Below are 18,973 nucleotides of genomic sequence, written 5' to 3' on the forward strand. Positions count from 1 at the left end.
TCGACCTCCTGGGCTCCAGTGATCTCCCACCTTGGCCTCCCAAAGTGCTGGGATTGCAGGCGTGTATTAGACTTCTTTTTAAATATATTTTTCCCACCGTCGGAGGACATCGAAGCTTAGATTGGCCACAATACCAATGAAGACCATGAAGCATTTTCATGTACTTCAGGTGTTTAAGAGAAAGAGCAAGTATTTGGGAAAGAGGGTGGGATCACAAATTATTATACTCCTTGTTAAAAGTATTTTCTTGCCAGGTTTGGTGGCTCATGCCTATAATCTCAGCACCTTGGGAGGCTGAGGAGGGAGGATTGCTTGAGTTAAGAATTTGAGACCAGCCTGGGCAACATAGTGAGATCCCATTCCTACAAGTAATTTAAAAATTAGCCAGGCATGATGGCATGCACCTGTGGTCCCAACCACTCAGGAGGCTGAGGTAGGAGGATCGCTTGAGCCTGGGAGTCGAGGCTGTAGTGAGCTGCGATCATGCCACTACACCATAGCCTAGGCAACAGAGCAAGACCCTGTCTCAAAAAACAAATGGATACATAAAAGTATTTTCTCAAAGAGTAAAAAAAGCTAGACCTTTATAGTAGATGAACAGATTTGCAAAATTCAAGGCCCATTAACATTATCATTTAAGAGGATTCTTGTGAGAATATGGTGAAACCGAGGGAAGGTTTGATCTCAGTTATTCTAATCTGTTTTCCCCTAAAGTAATGGGAATCCCATGCCAGTTTCATAGGGGAAAACTGAGCTAATTCCCTTAGGCCACATTACTGATATTCCCCCTGCAAAATCAAATATATCTTTATCTTTCATGCTCTTGTTCTTTATTGAGACGTCTTTTATGCAGCTGAGAAGACTGCAACTTCATTCTTTCTCTGCTGTAACTGTAAAGTGCTGTTCCTCTTGAAGAGTTTCATGTAATTCTGATGGGGCAGCTTCTGAGGAATTAGAGAACCATTATATGTGTGTTGGTCCAAGAAGATGTGTTCTCTAAGTTTGGCTCCCCTACCCAGAGGAGGAGAAGTCAGGATCCATAGTTCTTAGAGCCCCAATAGACTGTAAAACTGGCAGGATTTTCTGCACAGCCCAAACTGGTGACTCATGAAAAAACCAGGAGGGATGGATCATAATTTCATTTAGAATTGTTTGAATAGCACTTGTTAACTTTATTAAAATAGCAAATACAAGTAAAATTCTATGGTTTTGGAAAAAAGTTATACCTGGCATATTTTCATTAACTCACATTTAGTAGACTTAATCATCTTTTAAACTTACACAATTAACTTAAATACACCTTTTTTTGCTGCTATTCGTAATGGATACATCAAGGATGATGGTGTAAGTATAAGCCTTACTCAATCAGCACTGTTAATAGAACTGACAGCGTGAGTCGTGCAAAGAACTTGAGAGGAGAGTTTAAAACAGAGAGCTGAGAAACTCAGCTTCTGAAGTTGGAATGGTTATTGGCTTTTGAACATCTTGGGAACTATTCCTTTGTTAGCTTTAGAATGAATGAAATCTTTGTCCTTTTGTTTTTGTTAAATACAGGAAAGTCCAAGAAAGGTATGACAACCTCCTTGTGTGGTGTTTTTGTTTCCAGCAAATACTGAAAGGTCATTGTCAAGTCATGTTTAAGAAATGATCGGATTTAACACTGTGCAGTGGTGGATTTTTAGTCTAATGATTATTTCTTTTATACAATAGAGAAAAATTGTTGTACATTTGCAAGAAACACAATGCTGGGTGCAGCTGCTGTTCATTCACTGGCAGCTGCATGACCCTCTTTGTTTTGGCTTTTAATGGCAAGGTCAGACCCTGCAGGAAACATGAGTGCTGTGGAAGCATTGTTTTTGTAAGATTCAGAATCTATATAAAGAGAATAGAGGGTATTGTGATGTATATGAGCTAAGTGTAAACCCTGATTCTCCTTTATCAAGGACAGGTATAAATAAGGCAGGTTACAGTCAAAGGATGAAAGGATTTAGGAAGCTCCTACTTATTCATGTCACTGGAGCCTGTTTTCTAAGAAAGACTTAGTGGAGAGTGAAGTATAGTTTAAATGATTGACTTGAATAGGTAAGATGGTTATTTGCTGTGGCTAGGTGGTAGAGATAAAGGATATTAGATGATGTGTTATAAAACTTGATGAACTGTGCTTCAAATAATTGAATGGCGTTTTACAAACCTGAGCTCTTAAAAACTATTTGCTACTGTCTGTTTGGAAAAAGAATTGCTTGATAGATAAAATCTGTTTTTATTCTTCCTATTTTCTGGTTGATGAATATGTGTGAAAGATTTATTTGTCTTGTAACAATCTCTTTTGACTATGCATGTATCACATTTTTTTAAGGTTTCTTGAGTTTTTCTCTGTAAACTTAGATTTAATCTGAAACTATGAACATCATACCTTGTTAATTTGGTATTGTAACTAACACCATCAATGCGTGCATGTTGGAAGTGTTGTATATTTTTCCTGCCCCCTTGTCATCCTTTTTGATCTTTTATCTTTTTCCCTTTCTACGATCATTCTCCTTCTTCATTCCTGACTTGTCCTGTACCCTCTTCTTCTGGCTGTGGACTGTCATTAGGAAGAATGAATTCCTCAGCAGGTGAGCTATGACAGGCTGAACTGACAGAAATACTGGTTAATTTTATCCTCTTAACCCCAGGTTATACTTTTAGTCATCTTACTTTCCATATTACAGCCCAGATAGCCGTGTAAAAGTATATACCACATATTGGGAATGTATCAGCAGGACTCTACACATTGTGTAATCGTTAACTCATAAGAGACTTTCGGGTCTAATTAGCCAGAATTAATAGAGACTGGCATTAAAAATAATAATAATAAATGGACCTTGCACATTTGGTCTCTTGGCTGTCCCAGGCAGTGAAGAGCTGAGCTGGTTTTGGGTTCCTTGTGTGGCTGTGATTAGCAACAAGCCTCAATTAGGTCTTGCTTTATACACCTTATAAACTACCCCTTCAGACAGCTATTTCTGTCTGGATAGGAAGAATTTAGAGCATATTCAAGGCCCTTTTTACTGTCTTAGTTACTTTCCCACTGATTAATGTTATTCTTGCTACATAAATTAAAAAACAGAAACCAAATAGTCTCAGGGGTTGGGAAAGTCTTATTTTTCCCAATCTAGTTTCTTTGCTCCCCCTCAAAAAGTAGATGCATTCCACTTCCTTATTTGACTATTTATATAGAATATATAGATTAAAAGATAAATTCATTCAGTGACTGTTTATCTTATGACATCCACATGCTAAATAAATGGGGGTAAACTGTGGTGCACAGGACATCTGCATCCCCTTTCCTGGTAAAGCTTCCATGAGAGCAGAGGCCTAGACCAGTTTCCTGCCATTCTAGTGTTCCTTCACTCCATCGGCATCTCTCCTTGGGCCTCCTACCAGCTTACCCAGCCCCTGATCTTCTATGATGTTTCCTCTGTTTAAAATATCTATGCCTTTGGATGGCCAGGCCGGAGCCTGAATCCCAAAATGAGCTCTTTGGAATCACACTGGTTCAGTTGCAGGATCACAGGAGAGGGGCCCATGCCCGTATTGATAATCGCAGGGGTTACCTGTTTTGGGGGGATTTGTTCAGCAGGGAGGAAGCTAGGCCAGGTGACAGTGGGGTTCACTGTGGTCAGTAAAGTGCTGCCAGTAGACAGAAATGAGTAGCTGCATGAGGTGAACTTTTCCACTCACATTGGATCCATGGGAAATAAAAATCCTGGGTTGGGAAAGAGATGCTTATTATTGGCCTCATGGTTTTTCATTTAAGTTGCCATGGAAATGTAAAATGCTTATCCTACCACCAGAATGACTGGGAGATTCAGTCGTAGAGTCAAATCTCAACAACTTGTGAGTTGGTCTGGGGAATTAACGTTCACAACCCTTAGCACAGTACAAATTGTAATGTAGCTGGCCCTTCTACATTCACCTGAAACATCTGAGTCATTTTAGTTTACTATCTCCTTCACTCATAAGTTCTATTTCGTTATTCTGTGATACTTTCGGGAAAGTAGCCAAAAAACAACAACAGCAACAAAAAACACAACCCTGGAAGATCTGAGGAGCAAGACATACAGTTGCTTTAAGAAATATGCTCACCTTCTTTCCTGCTTTTCCAAGAGGGTGGTCGTTACTTCATACGGGTTGGTTTTTCCTCAATGTGGAAAACTCAGGGAGAGGAAGAGGTTGTGGCAATGTCACTCAATGCCAGAGAGATAATTCTTCTGTGTTTTGAATTACATACATGGCTGTCGGTTAGGGATTTGTTTTTCATACTACAAGGAAATACCTTCCATGTAGTTGGTGCCAATGTGAAACTTTTCTATGCCACAAATCTTTTTTTGGAATCGTAAGAAAATATATATGTGTGACCTTTTCAAATAATTTCTGTTGTTTTTTTTGTCATTTGCATAATAAATAATTGGAAACAACTTAAAAGGAGCAATTAGTAATTCCAAAAGTTCAAGTGTCAAAGGTAAATATTTGAGTAATGAATTATTTTGCCTTCCTTAAAAAAAGGCGCAGCTTCACGCGTATGACTATACCAGCTTCATTTCATGCTGTGTGGATTGATCATTATAATTCATGATATTCTATTTAGTCTTGTGGTGTGCTTTTATGTTTTGCATCTTCCCTTAGCTAAATGCTATGTGGCTTTAAAATATATATATATATATGTATTTATAATTTATAATGGCCGATTATATTAAGGTAACTTATTTTCCCAGAAATGTCTTAATCTGAAATAACCTATTTTCACTTAAATATCTAAAACCACTCCAAATACTAATGGCATGAACACTCTGCATGAAATTAAAACCATTTTACAGAAATTTTGACATACAATGCTTTGTTAAGGCATCATGGATGTGGCTTCTATTTTAAAATGGAAATGTTTAATCAGTAGCTGAGAAAGCCATTGAGAATTACTTCTCTTCTTTCATCCTCTTGCCTACTATTGACCATTTCATTACTACTAAAACTTTCATTGAAAGGTAGGTAGAGCACAAAAATTCAAATGGTCCAGTTGTGAACTCTGAAGAGCTCTGTTAATAACTCCCTGGGTAATGGAAACTATCCGAGTAGACATTCTTTTATCAGGGAGAAAGAGATTACAAATTCTAGTACTGGCTAGAGAAAAGTTTTTTAATGAATTGAGGAATTTGTTAATCAAGATGATGCCTGCTCCTGAGTATATAATAAATAGAGAATTGAAAAGAAGAAAATTTGACTCGTAATGCCCTAAATCAGTGATCAGAGAGCAAGTCATAGCAATAACACAAGGTAAAGCCAATAACCTAATGTGCCAGCTGATCGAGCACCAGGGTGAAGAAAAGACCTCTTGGCCGGGCGCAGTGGCTCATGCCTGTAATCCCAACACTGTGGGAGGCTGAGGCGGGTGGATCACAAGGTCAAGAGGTCGAGATCATCCTGGCCAACATGGTGAAACCCCACCTCTACTAAAAAGACAAAAGTTAGCTTGGCATGGTGGTGCACGCCTGTAGTCCCAGCTACTCGAGAGGTTGAGGCAGGAGAATTGCTTGAACCCAGGAGGTGGAGGCTGCAGTGAGCTGAGATCGCACCACTGCACTCCAGCCTGGTGACAGAGCAAGACTCCGTCTCAAAAAATAAAAATAAAAAAAAAAAAGAAGGCCGGGCGCGGTGGCTCAAGCCTGTAATCCCAGCACTTTGGGAGGCCGAGACGGGCGGATCACGAGGTCAGGAGATCGAGACCATCCTGGCTAACACGGTGAAACCCCGTCTCTACTAAAAAAATACAAAAAATTAGCCCGGCAAGGTGGCGGGCGCCTGTAGTCCCAGCTACTCGGGAGGCTGAGGCGAGAGAATGGCGTAAACCTGGGAGGCGGAGCTTGCAGTGAGCTGAGATCCGGCCACTGCACTCCAGCCTGGGCGACAGAGCGAGACTCCGTCTCAAAAAAAAAAAAAAAAAGAAAAGACCTCTTATTTATGGTGCTTTTCATGCTACTGATGCCTACATTTTCAAATGGTTGTTATCAACAGCTGTGGAAGGCGGATTGTTATGGTGGGAAAAGAAGAGAGCTAGGGTAGTTAGAGGAGCACAATCATTGGAAGGAATGTTGACTCTGAATTAAATAAGTAATTGACAGACAAGAACAACTGAAAAAGAGAGAGAAAATGAGAAAAATGTGTAGTTTGGATCTTAACAAGATTAAAAGTGTCAGTGCTTATATGAGATATGAGTTTCTCAAACCCTACACTTGAAAGATTCCACCTGCTGTTTTATGACCAGACTGAGTGCTCCTTAAGTTGAATACCATTGAAGAATTGCCTGCCCTGAAACCCTGGTTTTGCTTGTCACTAGAAGGCATCTTATTTTCACTTGAACACAGCCATTTTGAGAGGATTCAGGGCCTTTGATTGTGTTTCTGTTTGGTTTATTTTGTGTTTGTGTGTTGCTGGTTGTGCTGAGATGTAGGAATGCCATAGGAAAGTGTCAAGTGATCCTGCTGAGGGATAAGAGATTCAGCAGACCACTTCATTTAAACTGTTGCTTGCACTGAGCATGGCAGTCTTTCTTTGATCTTCTTGGCTTCAAAACAAATTAGACCAAGGCCCAAGCTTCATAGGCAGATGTTTCTGGTTGCTGGCTTGTGTCTGTAGACAATTAAGTTTCAAAGACTGAAAAATGAGGCACACTAACGTATTTATGGCTCTTTCCTTAGGTTATAATCACCAACAGATGAGTGAAGGACACAGGCAGAAGTCTGAATTTTACAACCGTACAGCATCTGAATCAAATGTCTACTTGAATAGTTTCCATTATCCAGATCACAGCTACAAGGACCAGGCCTTTGATACTTTGAGCCTAGATAGCTCTGATAGCATGGAGACCAGCATCTCTGCTTGCTCACCTGACAACATCTCTAGGTAAGATTTGTTTATGGAGAAGGAAAGAGCCTACTGCTCACAACAAGTAAAGCCATCAATTTGGGAACTGTATATGCACAAGCCCAAATTTTTGAGACATAAAGGGTCTATAATGCAGAAGAGGGTTAGTATCATGATGACCTTTGAAAGTAGTTTCTCTTATCTTGTGTAACTTAGCTAGTCAGACATCATATAATCTGTTTTCACCTTTATCCTGTTTTTCTCCACTTGAGCTCAAATTTACACTGTGCTTTAAAATTGATTTCCTTCTGTTGGTTAGCTCTAAGCTTCACTTATGCTGCTTTTGATTTAAAAAAGAAGGCCCCAGCACAGTGGCGCAAGCCTGTAGTCCCAGCACTTTGGGAGGCCAAGGTGGGTGGATTACCTGAGGTCAGGAGCTTGAGACCAACCGGGCCAACACAGTGAAACCCTGTCTCTACTAAATACAAAAAATAGCAGGGCATGGTGGCGCATCTCAGCTACTCAGGAGCCTGAGGCAGGAGAGTCCCTTAAACCAGGGAGGCGGAGGTTATGGTGAGCCAAGATTGCGCCATTGCACTCCGGCCTGGACAAGAGCGAAACTCCGTCTCAAAAGAAAAAAAAAACGAAAGAAAGAAAAAGAAAAGAAATAATTTCCAACAACAGTCAGAACTTCGGAGGATTTCTTACCCTTGTATTTGTTAAAAGGAAGCTTTCTGCTATTCTGTATGTTAAAATTTTTGTAAGGATTTAAGTATTCACATTTGTATTTATACTTTGAGACAAGCAAAGGTGGTCTTAACATATGAATGTGGCCATGGTACTCCTCCTTTTCTAAAGTTTTGATGTCCCACTACCTACTCTCAGATCCTAGAACCTGGCACTCTAGGTCCAACCCAACTCCTGTTCGTTCTCCTGATACACCTCTCAGAACTTAATTGAGAGGATTAAGAACTTGATTGAGAGGATGGAGAACTCTCAGATCTCTGTGCCTTTGACTGTACTGGTTCTTAACATTTTCTCAAATGATAAGCACAAAGTCAGGGTTTAGTAAGTTAATAATGATAATAGTAATAATGAGTATCAGTGTAGATAGTATTCAGAATACTCTTCTATAAGCCAGTTTAATAATTTTAGCAGAATGGAGATTTTATGCAGAAATGACTCTCAATTATCTGTTTTCTATGACCCAAGACCTATTTTCTGAGCGTTATGTTTGTCTACACTGTAAATAATGATATTGAAAAAGCAAAAACACTGTCTGACTCGTGTACCTTTCTGGTAGTCACAAAGTGATGTCTCCACAAAAAGTGAAGGGCAAACGCACCCACAACTCTGAGTAATCCTATCATCCTACAAATATTTTTTTGTTACATAATAAACCACGAGACCAAGTTTATGCAACCAGAATTTCAGCATAGAATTACCTCATTAATAAGCTTATAATTTGGGGATATTTTAGTACATAAGTTAAAAACAAATCTTAGGCAGAAAAGATTTTTTAGTTTTTTACTCTTCTTTCTACCAATCTGCAAAAAATTTCCAATTAAGGATGCTTTGTCACAATACACATTCTAAACGTTAGTTCCTCATTACCTGCTTCCCTGGTGTTTATCACTTATTTTTCCATCATAATGGTAAGAGCTTATCTTATACTATCATGAATTTTGTTTTAAAGTTGATGGTGGTACAGAAGAGAAATGCCTGTTTTTCTCTCCCCTGTGCACTCCAGCTTTTACAGGCATCTTCTACTTTGGCTTCAATTTTTTGACATTCAGAAGATCTCATAAGACAATGACATTAAATATTAGTAGTTTCTGACCATGAGGATTAGTTGTCTGCAGTTGCCAGCACCACAGAGTCAGTTTTGTGCAAAGCAACTATGGAAGATGATCATGGTCACACATAACTACTTGTTAGGAATTACCATTCTGCAATAGTGCTATCATAGAAAGAATTAAGGGACAAATGTGTCTCACCACACACACACAGAAAAGGCAACCACATGAGGTGATAAATGTGTTCCTATTATTATTATTGTTATTGAGACAGAGTCTCACTCCTTTGCCCAGGCTGGAGTGCAGTGGTGCAATCTTAGCTCACTGCAACCTCTGCCTTGCGGGTTCAAGCAATTCTCTCGTAGCTGAGATTACAGGTACCCACCACTATACCTGGCTAATTTTTTTTTTTCTTTTTAGTAGAGATGGGGTTTCACCATGTCAGCCAGGCTGGTCTTGAACCCCTGACCTCAGGTGATCCGCCCGTCTTGGCCTCCCAAAGTGCTGAGATTACAGAAGTGAGCCCCGTTAATTAGCTTGATAGTACTAATCATTTCACAATATATGCATACATCAAAACATCATGTTGTATACTATAAATACATACAAATTTTGTTTGTCAAGTATATGTATGCTCTATAAACCTCATGGTGGGGGAAGGAGGGAAGACATGTAAGCAAAGAAAATGGTAAACAGTGAAATCTCAATAAACATTGACTATATGAAAAAAAGGGATAAATAGGCATTAGGCTATTGGTGAGTTTGTTTTGACTAACTGGTGAGTTTTCAAGACCTGAAACTTAGTGAAATTCAAATTATTTTCAAATTAATGAGAGAGATAAAGCATACATATTTGATGTCACAAACTACACTATAGAATATAAATATAATTTTGTGCCCTTGTATGTCCTGCATGCACGTCTTTGGCTTTCTCAATTGGACCAATGAAGTTTATCCCCTTCCATCCATGAAGTCAGGTATTCACAATGAAGGAGAATAATAATTCCTGTACAAAAATTAAAAGATTTCTTTCCCTTGGATTCTTGCTAGCTGAAGAGAACCGAACTTAATCTTTTGTATTTCCTCACTGGTAATGGAAATAATGAGAAGATACTGCCATGTTCTTCTCTTTCATGTGGGAGAAAACACTTGGCTAAAAAGTGGTCCAAGGTTACTCTGCAAAGTGCAGACTAATTGTTAAGCTTATAAGGATCCGGTATTCCTAAGACAGTTCACTCCTTAATGGATGTGTTTTGTAATGGGGCTGTCAGTACTGACTATAGAATAAACTGTACGCCCTGTGTTCTCTTCAATAGAACTCTTAACCCTAGATTTAAACCATCCTAGGTTTGATTTGCAAAAATATAATTTGAGAATACTGTATTAATAATTATCTATAACCAAGAGGGCTCTGATTTTTCATTTTTATATGAATTTTTAATGAATTTATTTTTATATGAATGTGTCTAACAAACATGTATCCCTACTCCATGCCAGGTTCTATGCTACAGGGATACAGGCATGAAAGTCTGTCTGTCCTCAAGAGAGTCTAGTAAAGAAGACAGGTACTTAAATGAGTACACAAGTATCATGCATTAGAAACAGCATATGGTCCCCATAGCTGAAATAGCAAAGTAAGTAAGTTTTGACTTAGGTTATAGTCTCTCTTTTCCAGAACAGTCAACTAGAATGTAAGCAAGTGGAAAATAGAATTTCCTGTTTTGTGTTAAACATTTTCAAGTTTTTGCTTTGTCTTTTAGTTACCCTGACTGTTCTTGCACCTTTCACTCCCTTTGGTTTCATCTTTCACTCGAGTGATATCTTTCCCATCATTTCTTTTGAACTTCTTAAATCTCTTTATACAGTTTTCTGATTGTTATCATGAGGGGGTACTCTTCACAAAACTGGGTGCTATCCATCCATTGCACCTCTAGGAGGAGTCATGTTTTAATTGGCATCATAATTTAATAAATGAAGTGTCCACATACATAAAGGGGACAACAAAAAGTAGCTCATAATACATATTCCGCAACTGAATAAAGTGACTCCAAACATTATATATAGGCTCCAATCATTTGTACAGAACATTGGTGATAGTCTTGTTGATCTGATATCTTTAAGTCATTAAACTAATGGGAAGGACTGTCATGGGCCATTATTTTTACACTTTGGAGGAAGCATTTAGAAGTCACACTTTGTAAGATTTGATTTTGGTTTATTTACCTATGAGTAAAGCATTGGCATTATTTTGCTTGCCTATATTTTGTCTTCTAAACTGAGGTAAGTCAGTGTCACCTACAATATTCAGAGTTGAATTGATTCGCCCCTTCGGTCCAATGACTCGTAAGTAACATTCTTTAAATTATGTATGCTTGGATTTTGTCATGCACTTCCCTTGACCCAGTGTGTGTGTGTGTGTGTGTGTGTGTGTGTGTGTGTGTGTGTGTGTGTGTATTAGAGAGACTTCTCAGTCTAAACCAATATTCTTAAAAGGCTTTGGTGTTTGATTCAGTGCCAGCACTTCAAATATTGCTAGAATAGAGGAAATGGAGAGACTTTTGAAGCAGGCTCATGCAGAAAGGACGCGGCTGCTTGAATCCAGGGTAAGCTTCATATTTTCATGCCGGAGGTCTGTAATACCATGGTGCAGGAGCCCTGTGCTTGGCATCAGGCAATACTCCTCCTTAAGGAGCTGTGTGATCTTGAATTATCACTCAACCTTTCTCAGTCTCATTTTCTTATTTGAAAAATAAAGGTGTTAGATGATTTCTAAGGCTCTCTACTGCAGTGGATTTTCCGTAACTTGAAATATATAGTATTGACATAGACCAAAATGAACGCTTGTAGTTTTTTGTTGTTGTTGTTTTTGATGGCTGCTTTGTGTTCCTGCCAAGGAGCAGGGAGGAATGTCATGTCTTTATGCATTATTTCATCCTTCCCAGCTTGTGCTAACTGCACTATTGTAATATTTAAAATCCCACGTTATTATGACTGTATTTCAAGTCAGAATCTGACTTCCTTAGGAATCCCCCAAAATGCTTTTGCATCCTGCCCTAATGGGCACCTCCTTTCCTTTTCTAACTTCCCCATATGCTTCCTCTGTGACCTTCAGCCAGGAAGCTACAGAGCAACAACAGGAATTAGAGGGACCATGGCCTTCAGTTAGAAGACAGTAGTCAAAAGACAGGCTAAATCACATGATAAGTGCTGGGGACAGTTTGTGAGGCTTTTTATTTAAAATGGGAGACTTGCTGGTTGATATGAAATGATGAAATGACTGAATATATTAGCAAGCTGGATTTTCACTAAAGACCACAATTTAATTGTTAATTAAATTTGGTGGTTGCATTTCTGCAGATGATGATTTTGGAAGCTATACCAGGCATGGTTATGAGTTGTTTTCTTGTAGGTTATGTCTTATAAGAGACTAGTCTACAAACCAAGATTTGTCTAGTAAGAATTACCTTTTTTATATTGGTTGGAACCATTCAAGTATAACCAGTATGTCTTAAAATAATCATTATTATGCATAATGTTTAGGAACGGGAAATGGAAGCCAAAAAACGAGCCCTGGAAGAAGAAAAACGACGCCGGGAAATCCTGGAAAAACGATTACAGGAAGAAACTAGCCAGAGGCAGAAGTTAATAGAAAAGGAAGTAAAAATAAGGGAGAAACAAAGGGCACAGGTTGGTTGGTCAATATGAATGGATAAGGGCAGGTTGCCCCCTGGTGGCAGTTCCTAGAAGACAGCTATTCTGTGTCTGAGGATGCTTTCCTGGGCACTGAGCATTAGCACTTGACATGTAAACGTTAAGAGAAGAGTGTGCATTCCTGTGGGGGGGGGGGAGGGGAAGTGAGTTTATTTCAAAAATCTTAGGGAACCACCAACCAAATGACACTTTTCCTTAGTCATGCATGGAATATTTTGCCAGGAGCAGCACTTTTTCTTCCACCCATTCCTTGGAGTACATTTTAAAAAGAGAATTTTTTTTGAGCAGCTTTTAAAAATGCAACTGGATTTGCTGCTGAAAACAAATACAACATCTGAACTGAAACCTTTGCTTGGGGAATGGAAGAGGTTCTACCAAGCCGTCTTTTACAAGCAAACAATCTAGAGCAGGGTAATTTTTCACCACGCCCCGTGTCTTGGTCGTGGTGGTGGTGTTTTGTTTTTTTCTGAGCGCTGTATTGTAACATGTGTTCCTCTTTGCTACAGTAGGCCTCCACACCTGTGAACAAGCTTGTACTCAAGCAAAATTTGGAGAAACCACACATTTTGTTTAATGTCTTATCTTGGTCATCGTAGATTTTAAATCTCTGTTCTTGTCACTATAGCTGCTTACATAATATGTTTTCTGACAAACTAATGAAGTTTTGTTAAGTACTATGTAATTTAAAGCTCAACTCCATTTTATCAAGATTCGCTAGACTCAAAGGCAAAAGATACCATTACTTTTATTCTTTGTGGTTGCTGGCCGTTTGATAGTATAGCAGTTAGAGACTATCTTTAAGACTTTGTGTGCTTTGAGGTATTAGTAAGCCTGTAGCATCTGTTACAAGCAAAGTACCACACAATCAAACGTTAAGTATTGAAGGAAAAGTAGAAAGTAAAATTTGTTCATTTTATTTCATCGTGCCCAACCCTGTGCCAAATTTTGACTTGCAGTGAAAGTCATCCATGCTTGTTTACTATCTGAAGCCAAACCAAAAAGCACAATTCTATTTTAATCCTGATTATAAGTGTTGCTTCCAAGTATGTAGTTAGGTCATTTCCCCAAGGCGAAGAGGTGGGGTTATTTAACAGCAGAAAATAAGACACCATTTTAGAACTATCACCCATGGTGATATATGCTTCCTAGATTGGAGGAGCTTTCATACCAGCCATCAGTAACATTAAAGACATCTGAATACATCCCTTTGGCATCTGGTCCTGGACAGTTCATTACATTAGGTCATGTTGATTCCACTTCTGTCTTTATTTTAGCTTTACTTTTCAAAATATAAACCTCTGCTGTCAATTTCTATTGGAATATATGTAAACTGACAAGTACAGCTTTGTGGGATCCTGTGGGGGCCGTACTTACTAAATAGTGTTCAATCAGTCACGTCATGCTTGAGATTACTTGAGAATGATTGTTAAGTTGTGGCAGGGAAAACTTCTGGAAACTTAGCAGTGAAGCAGTCCTCATCTGCAAGGAGCGGCCCAGAAAACTTCATACTTCATTACTCTGTGTTTGTTAAGAGCAAAGTACATCTTTTACGCTACGATAAACGACCATTTTTCATTTTCTCAACTGCCCCTCTTAAGGAATAGAATCAATTCTCTGAGTTTATCTATCTCTTTCCTACATATTACAGCATCTTTCTGAAAATCCTATCCACTTTTTAGACTCCAAATGATAAGTGCTTTGTTTATCTTAAGCTCTTTTAATCATATAGGCATTTTAAAGCTTAGATTTTACAGTTAATTTCTGCTTCTAAACATCTGTGACCTAAAACAAAACAAATAGCTATAGATGCAATGAGTTTTGCCCTTTTCCAGGCTCGTCCTTTGACACGCTACCTGCCTGTCCGGAAGGAAGACTTTGATTTGCGGAGCCATGTAGAGACTGCTGGCCACAATATTGACACCTGTTACCATGTATCAATCACAGAGAAGACCTGCCGAGGATTCCTCATCAAAATGGGTGGGAAAATTAAAACGTGGAAAAAACGTTGGTTTGTTTTTGATCGGAACAAGCGAACATTCTCTTATTATGCAGGTGGGTAATAAAAAAAATTTAAACCGTGTACTCAAACCAAGAATCCGTGTTAAAGAGCAAAGGCAATTGAAATTCAGTGTAAATAGGTAGGTTGATACATAACAGAATTAATGGCAATATTAGATTTATAGATGTACATTATTTTATATTTAGATTATATAGTCCCTATGATATGAATTTCCTTTCTAGAAATAATAGACATTATATGTTACTTTAAAAAGTGAGAAGTGGTCTATGTTACTTCTGAAGTAAACTCAGGTCCCAATAAATATTAAGTAAAATTTATTCTTTATATCAAAATAGTGCCTTTTATTTGTTCTTCTGTTTTAATGCATTCTTTATTTTGGTAACAAATTGTTTATGTTCACTTTTATGAAACATCACAATATCATACTAGAAGTACTATCACTATAGGGTGGGATCAGAAAAAATACTGCCTTTCAAACCACCACACCAGAAAAAAAAAAGGGGGTGTGGTTTGTGATTGATTGATTTTCATACGTCCCATTTAAGTCACACACAATTAGGCAACTGTAGCTGAAAATCATTCAACTATAGTTCATAAACTAGAATGGTCTTAAGCACAGACAGTAAAGCTCGTTGATAAACTAGTGATCAGTAGTATTTATTAAGTGACTGAAATATTTTTGGATTCTTAAATGTCGGCTGACAAGAAACATACCCTACCGAATCTTATATAAATGCGGGAATATTAGTGCCACTGGCATACTTCTTAAGAACCTCTTATTTCTTCTGGGATCACATGTGAAACATGTCCATTTTTAGTATAGGTATAGCTCTGCTTTCTTTTCAGATGCCAAAAAAGAGTGGTGTCATACCAGATGTTATGAAAAAAACCTGTTTTGGAGTGACTATCAGTATTTATGAGCATCACCAGGAATAGTAAAATGTATCGATACAATAAAATATAAATAACAGTCTAGTCATTTAATCAATCCAGTGAGGTCAGGTTATGTTTATAAGGAGAAGTGTGAGAAACCAAGCAGCCTGTGGAAGAAAGGAAAGAGTGGCTCAGGAGCCCCAGATTTTGGAAGATGAGCTGGTAGGGGAATGCCTGCCTTTCACTGAGAAGCACTTTGGATGAGGTTCCAGTTACTGCAGAAGTTAGTGGCCTGAAGCCAGTGGCCTTCCCGTCCCGGGTCCCCTGCTTTACCTCTCTAGAGCTTTTTGTCATTGGGTTTTATAAACATCCAGAGCTGCTTTCTTCAGTTAATACAATTTGGTGTCTGCACACTGCAGAAACAAAACTGTATGATGTGGTATTGTCTTCAGAAAACCTCACCCAGAATTTTCCAAAAATACAACTTTAAAGAACTTCAGACAAAACTGCTTCACTCTTCTTCTGTGCTCCTGTTCTCTGTGAGCCTTATTTCATTCTCTCATCTTTCGGCCAGGTGAGTGGTTTAATGCCCTGGCCAACTGCTTCAAACCTAAGCTCCAAGCTTCAGACCCCTGTAAGTGTGTCTTTACAAACCCAACCTGCTGGTGACTGATTTCAATTTTTTAAAAATACCAAAACCTTCTTGGTATATGAAAAATTACCCAGAACCCTAAGTTTTAAAAAACAGGCAAAAATTATATTTCATTCACTTTTTAATATGTATTTATGATATAACTGGCTGGTGAGACCTAGTTGGACAAACGCTACCCATTCAGCTCTGTTTATGGTCATCACCTATCAGCTTTGTCCACTCCTACCCCCACCCCTGCTTCTCATACACAACAAGCCCAGGAATAGATCAGTCTGCAGGCAGTCATCCAGATCACAATTCAGGCTGTACTTTACCCTACAGGAGCCACGTCCCTTCTGCTTGTCAGTGAGGGAAATGGCCGTGTGCTTGTGAAGGAGCTGCAAATGTGAACGCTGACTGGCAAAGTCCCAGGACTCTGTGTTATTCATGTCCCTGGTCTCTGTCCTTGGCCTCCTGCATATTAACTGGGATCTTTAGGAGAGTCTCTAAAGAAAACCGAGGCCTAGAAAATATGTCGGCAAATTGATGGGATAATACTGAGAGAGACAGAATGGGTAGTGTTCTCTCATCAATTTATGATAGCACTATTGCTTCTCTTCGCTCATAATGTGGCTGTGAGGCTTATATTTTTCAGAATTCTTTCTCATATATGAAGTGCCCTACAAACCTTGAAACACTGGCAAGATTGACTTTTATCTCCAGATTTTATTTTACATTTGCTTTCAGAAAACAAAGTATTCTTGTATTCTCATGAATTACTGCAATATCATTTCCAGCAAATGTTTGAGAGATGCATTGACCTTGCCTTTCACAGAAACTGACTGAAACTTACTGAACATGGTATCAGTTACAACAGTGTTTCACAAGGAATAGGAAAAACAAACAAAAAATTATGGTCCATGGGCAAATAGGTTAAGATATTTTGGATTAAATGCAATTAAATAGTTTTACTCTGCTGAACCTTTCAGGGCCATTATTTTTTAGACTAGCTTTTTGTAGTTAAAAAGGGACATTCACCTAGTAAAAAATTCAAAATATAACCAAAATTTGTATGATGAAAGTAAGTCTCTTTATCATCACAAAAGTTCTGATCTCTCATTTTCAAGCTAGAAATATTGTTTTAGATTTTCTCTATTCATTTTTATATATGTTTCAGTAGGTATATATTTTCTTCTTTTCTTTTATATATTTGGGACTAAATTATTCATTCTATTCATACCCTATTTCATGTGATAGTATTTCAAGGGTTTTTTCCTTAGGAGCATATACAGATCTACCTCCATCATTTCAGTAGCTTTGTAGATTTCATTGTATGGCTGGTCTGTAATTGAATCAGTCTCCTATTAAAGCTCAAGCAGATCTTTTGCAACCTTGTGCTACAACAAACACGAATCCATGTACATTTATTTGCACACACACACCAGATCTTATGCAGTAACATTTTAGAAGTGGAATTGCTTAGTAAGAGGATTTGTGTGTGTGCGTGTTTTTTTTTTTATTTGTTTGTTTTGTTTTTATTTTTGTTTTTTTTTTTGTTTTTTTTGTTTTTTTTTTTTTTGAGATGGAGTCTCCTTCTGTTGTCCAGGCTGGAGTGCAGTGGTGCGATCTTGGCTCGCTGCAAGCTCCACCTCTGGAGTTCATGCCATTCTCCTGCCTCAGCCTTCTGAATAGCTGGAACTACAGGCGCCCGCCACCACGCCTGGCTAAATTTTTTTTGTATTTTTAGTAGAGACGGGGTTTCACCGTGTTAGCCAGGATGGTCTGGACCTCCTGACTTCGTGATCCTCCCGCCTCGGCCTCCCAAAGTGTTGGGATTACAGGCGTGAGCCACCGCGGCCAGCCGATTTACCAGCTGTCTTCCAAAAGAGGCTGTCTTATTTGCACTTCCACTACTAGGGTATGATAGAGTCTCTTTTCCTACCTCCTCATTCATGCTTTTAAAATTCTTTAATATGCTGACATGCACTGTGATCTTTGCAGAGTTTAAGTTACAAAATGTTTCAAGAACTTAACAGATCACAGAGTGGTGCTATATGTTTGAGTTATGTTTTGGTTGTTTTTGTTTTGCTTTGTTTTTATGGTAAATGTGATGAAATCTTTGAAAACAGTTTGGAAATTGTTGCATTGAAAGGACAATAAATTATTTGTTGAAGCTCTGTTGAAAACGAAGGTGGGGGCGAAAAATCAAGCACCCTGAATAAAAAATTCGATAGGTAATCGGCTGGAGAGCCTTAGGCAGTCATCAGGTTCTTTGGTTTGCAGCTAGTAATTTTATGGCTTTTCTTTTTTATTTTTCCAATATAGATAGAAGGGACCTTGTGCACTAGCCCAAGTTCTCTGAATTAATCTTAGATAAATTAAATACTTTGTAAATAATTTAATGATTATAATTGTAATAAAATTATTATTTTTTCTGTTCCTCCGTGGCGATAAAGTATTTAACACTCATCTGTCTTTGCAGACAAGCATGAAACTAAATTGAAAGGAGTAATATACTTTCAAGCCATTGAAGAAGTGTATTATGATCACCTCAAGAATGCTAATAAGGTAAACATCAGTTTTCTAAATTCCTACAATTTGAATGCATAATTAAGAAGGGAAAAATATTTTTAGAGTCTAAGAAGTTTGAAGTTGATGTTCTGATATAACAGATAGAGATGATCAGAATGGTGCTGGAAAAGTAAACACGAAGTGAGTGGGATTGCTGATCTTCTTGAGGAAAAAAATGTCATAGCAAATTGAGGAAACATTCTGGACATAATGGTTTGGGAAACCCTACAAAGTGACTGCCAGGTTTCTAAAAAGAAGCTACCATATAGTTAAGAGGGGGATCATGAGCATGTCCTTGTAGGGCTAAGAATAACAGCTACTATTTATTAAGCTCCTACTCTCAGCTAGGTACCCTGCTAGAGCTTTACAGACTAGCTGCTGAAATAATTTGTGAGTTCTGTCTGAGATTTCTTGTTCAGAAAGGCCAGAATGTTCAATGTTCAATCCTGAAAAAGGCTCTGGGGCGGGTGT

At 38.3% G+C, this 18,973-nt stretch overlaps 1 protein-coding gene across 2 annotated transcripts in view; it reads left to right on the top strand.

The window, feature by feature from the left end:
- The window catches only part of PHLDB2 (pleckstrin homology like domain family B member 2), a 122,197-nt gene that overhangs the window by 101,155 nt on the left and 2,069 nt on the right, over positions 1-18,973 (top strand). For both annotated transcript variants that reach the window (XM_030940849.1, XM_030940852.1), the window contains 5 exons: positions 6,735-6,939; positions 11,209-11,299; positions 12,237-12,383; positions 14,240-14,459; positions 18,414-18,499. In XM_030940849.1, coding sequence (XP_030796709.1) covers positions 6,735-6,939; positions 11,209-11,299; positions 12,237-12,383; positions 14,240-14,459; positions 18,414-18,499 — 749 coding nt within the window. The remainder of the gene's footprint in view (positions 1-6,734; positions 6,940-11,208; positions 11,300-12,236; positions 12,384-14,239; positions 14,460-18,413; positions 18,500-18,973) is intronic.

The sequence above is a fragment of the Rhinopithecus roxellana genome, chromosome 1 (assembly GCF_007565055.1).
Source record: "Rhinopithecus roxellana isolate Shanxi Qingling chromosome 1, ASM756505v1, whole genome shotgun sequence".
Lineage (NCBI taxonomy): Eukaryota > Metazoa > Chordata > Mammalia > Primates > Cercopithecidae > Rhinopithecus > Rhinopithecus roxellana.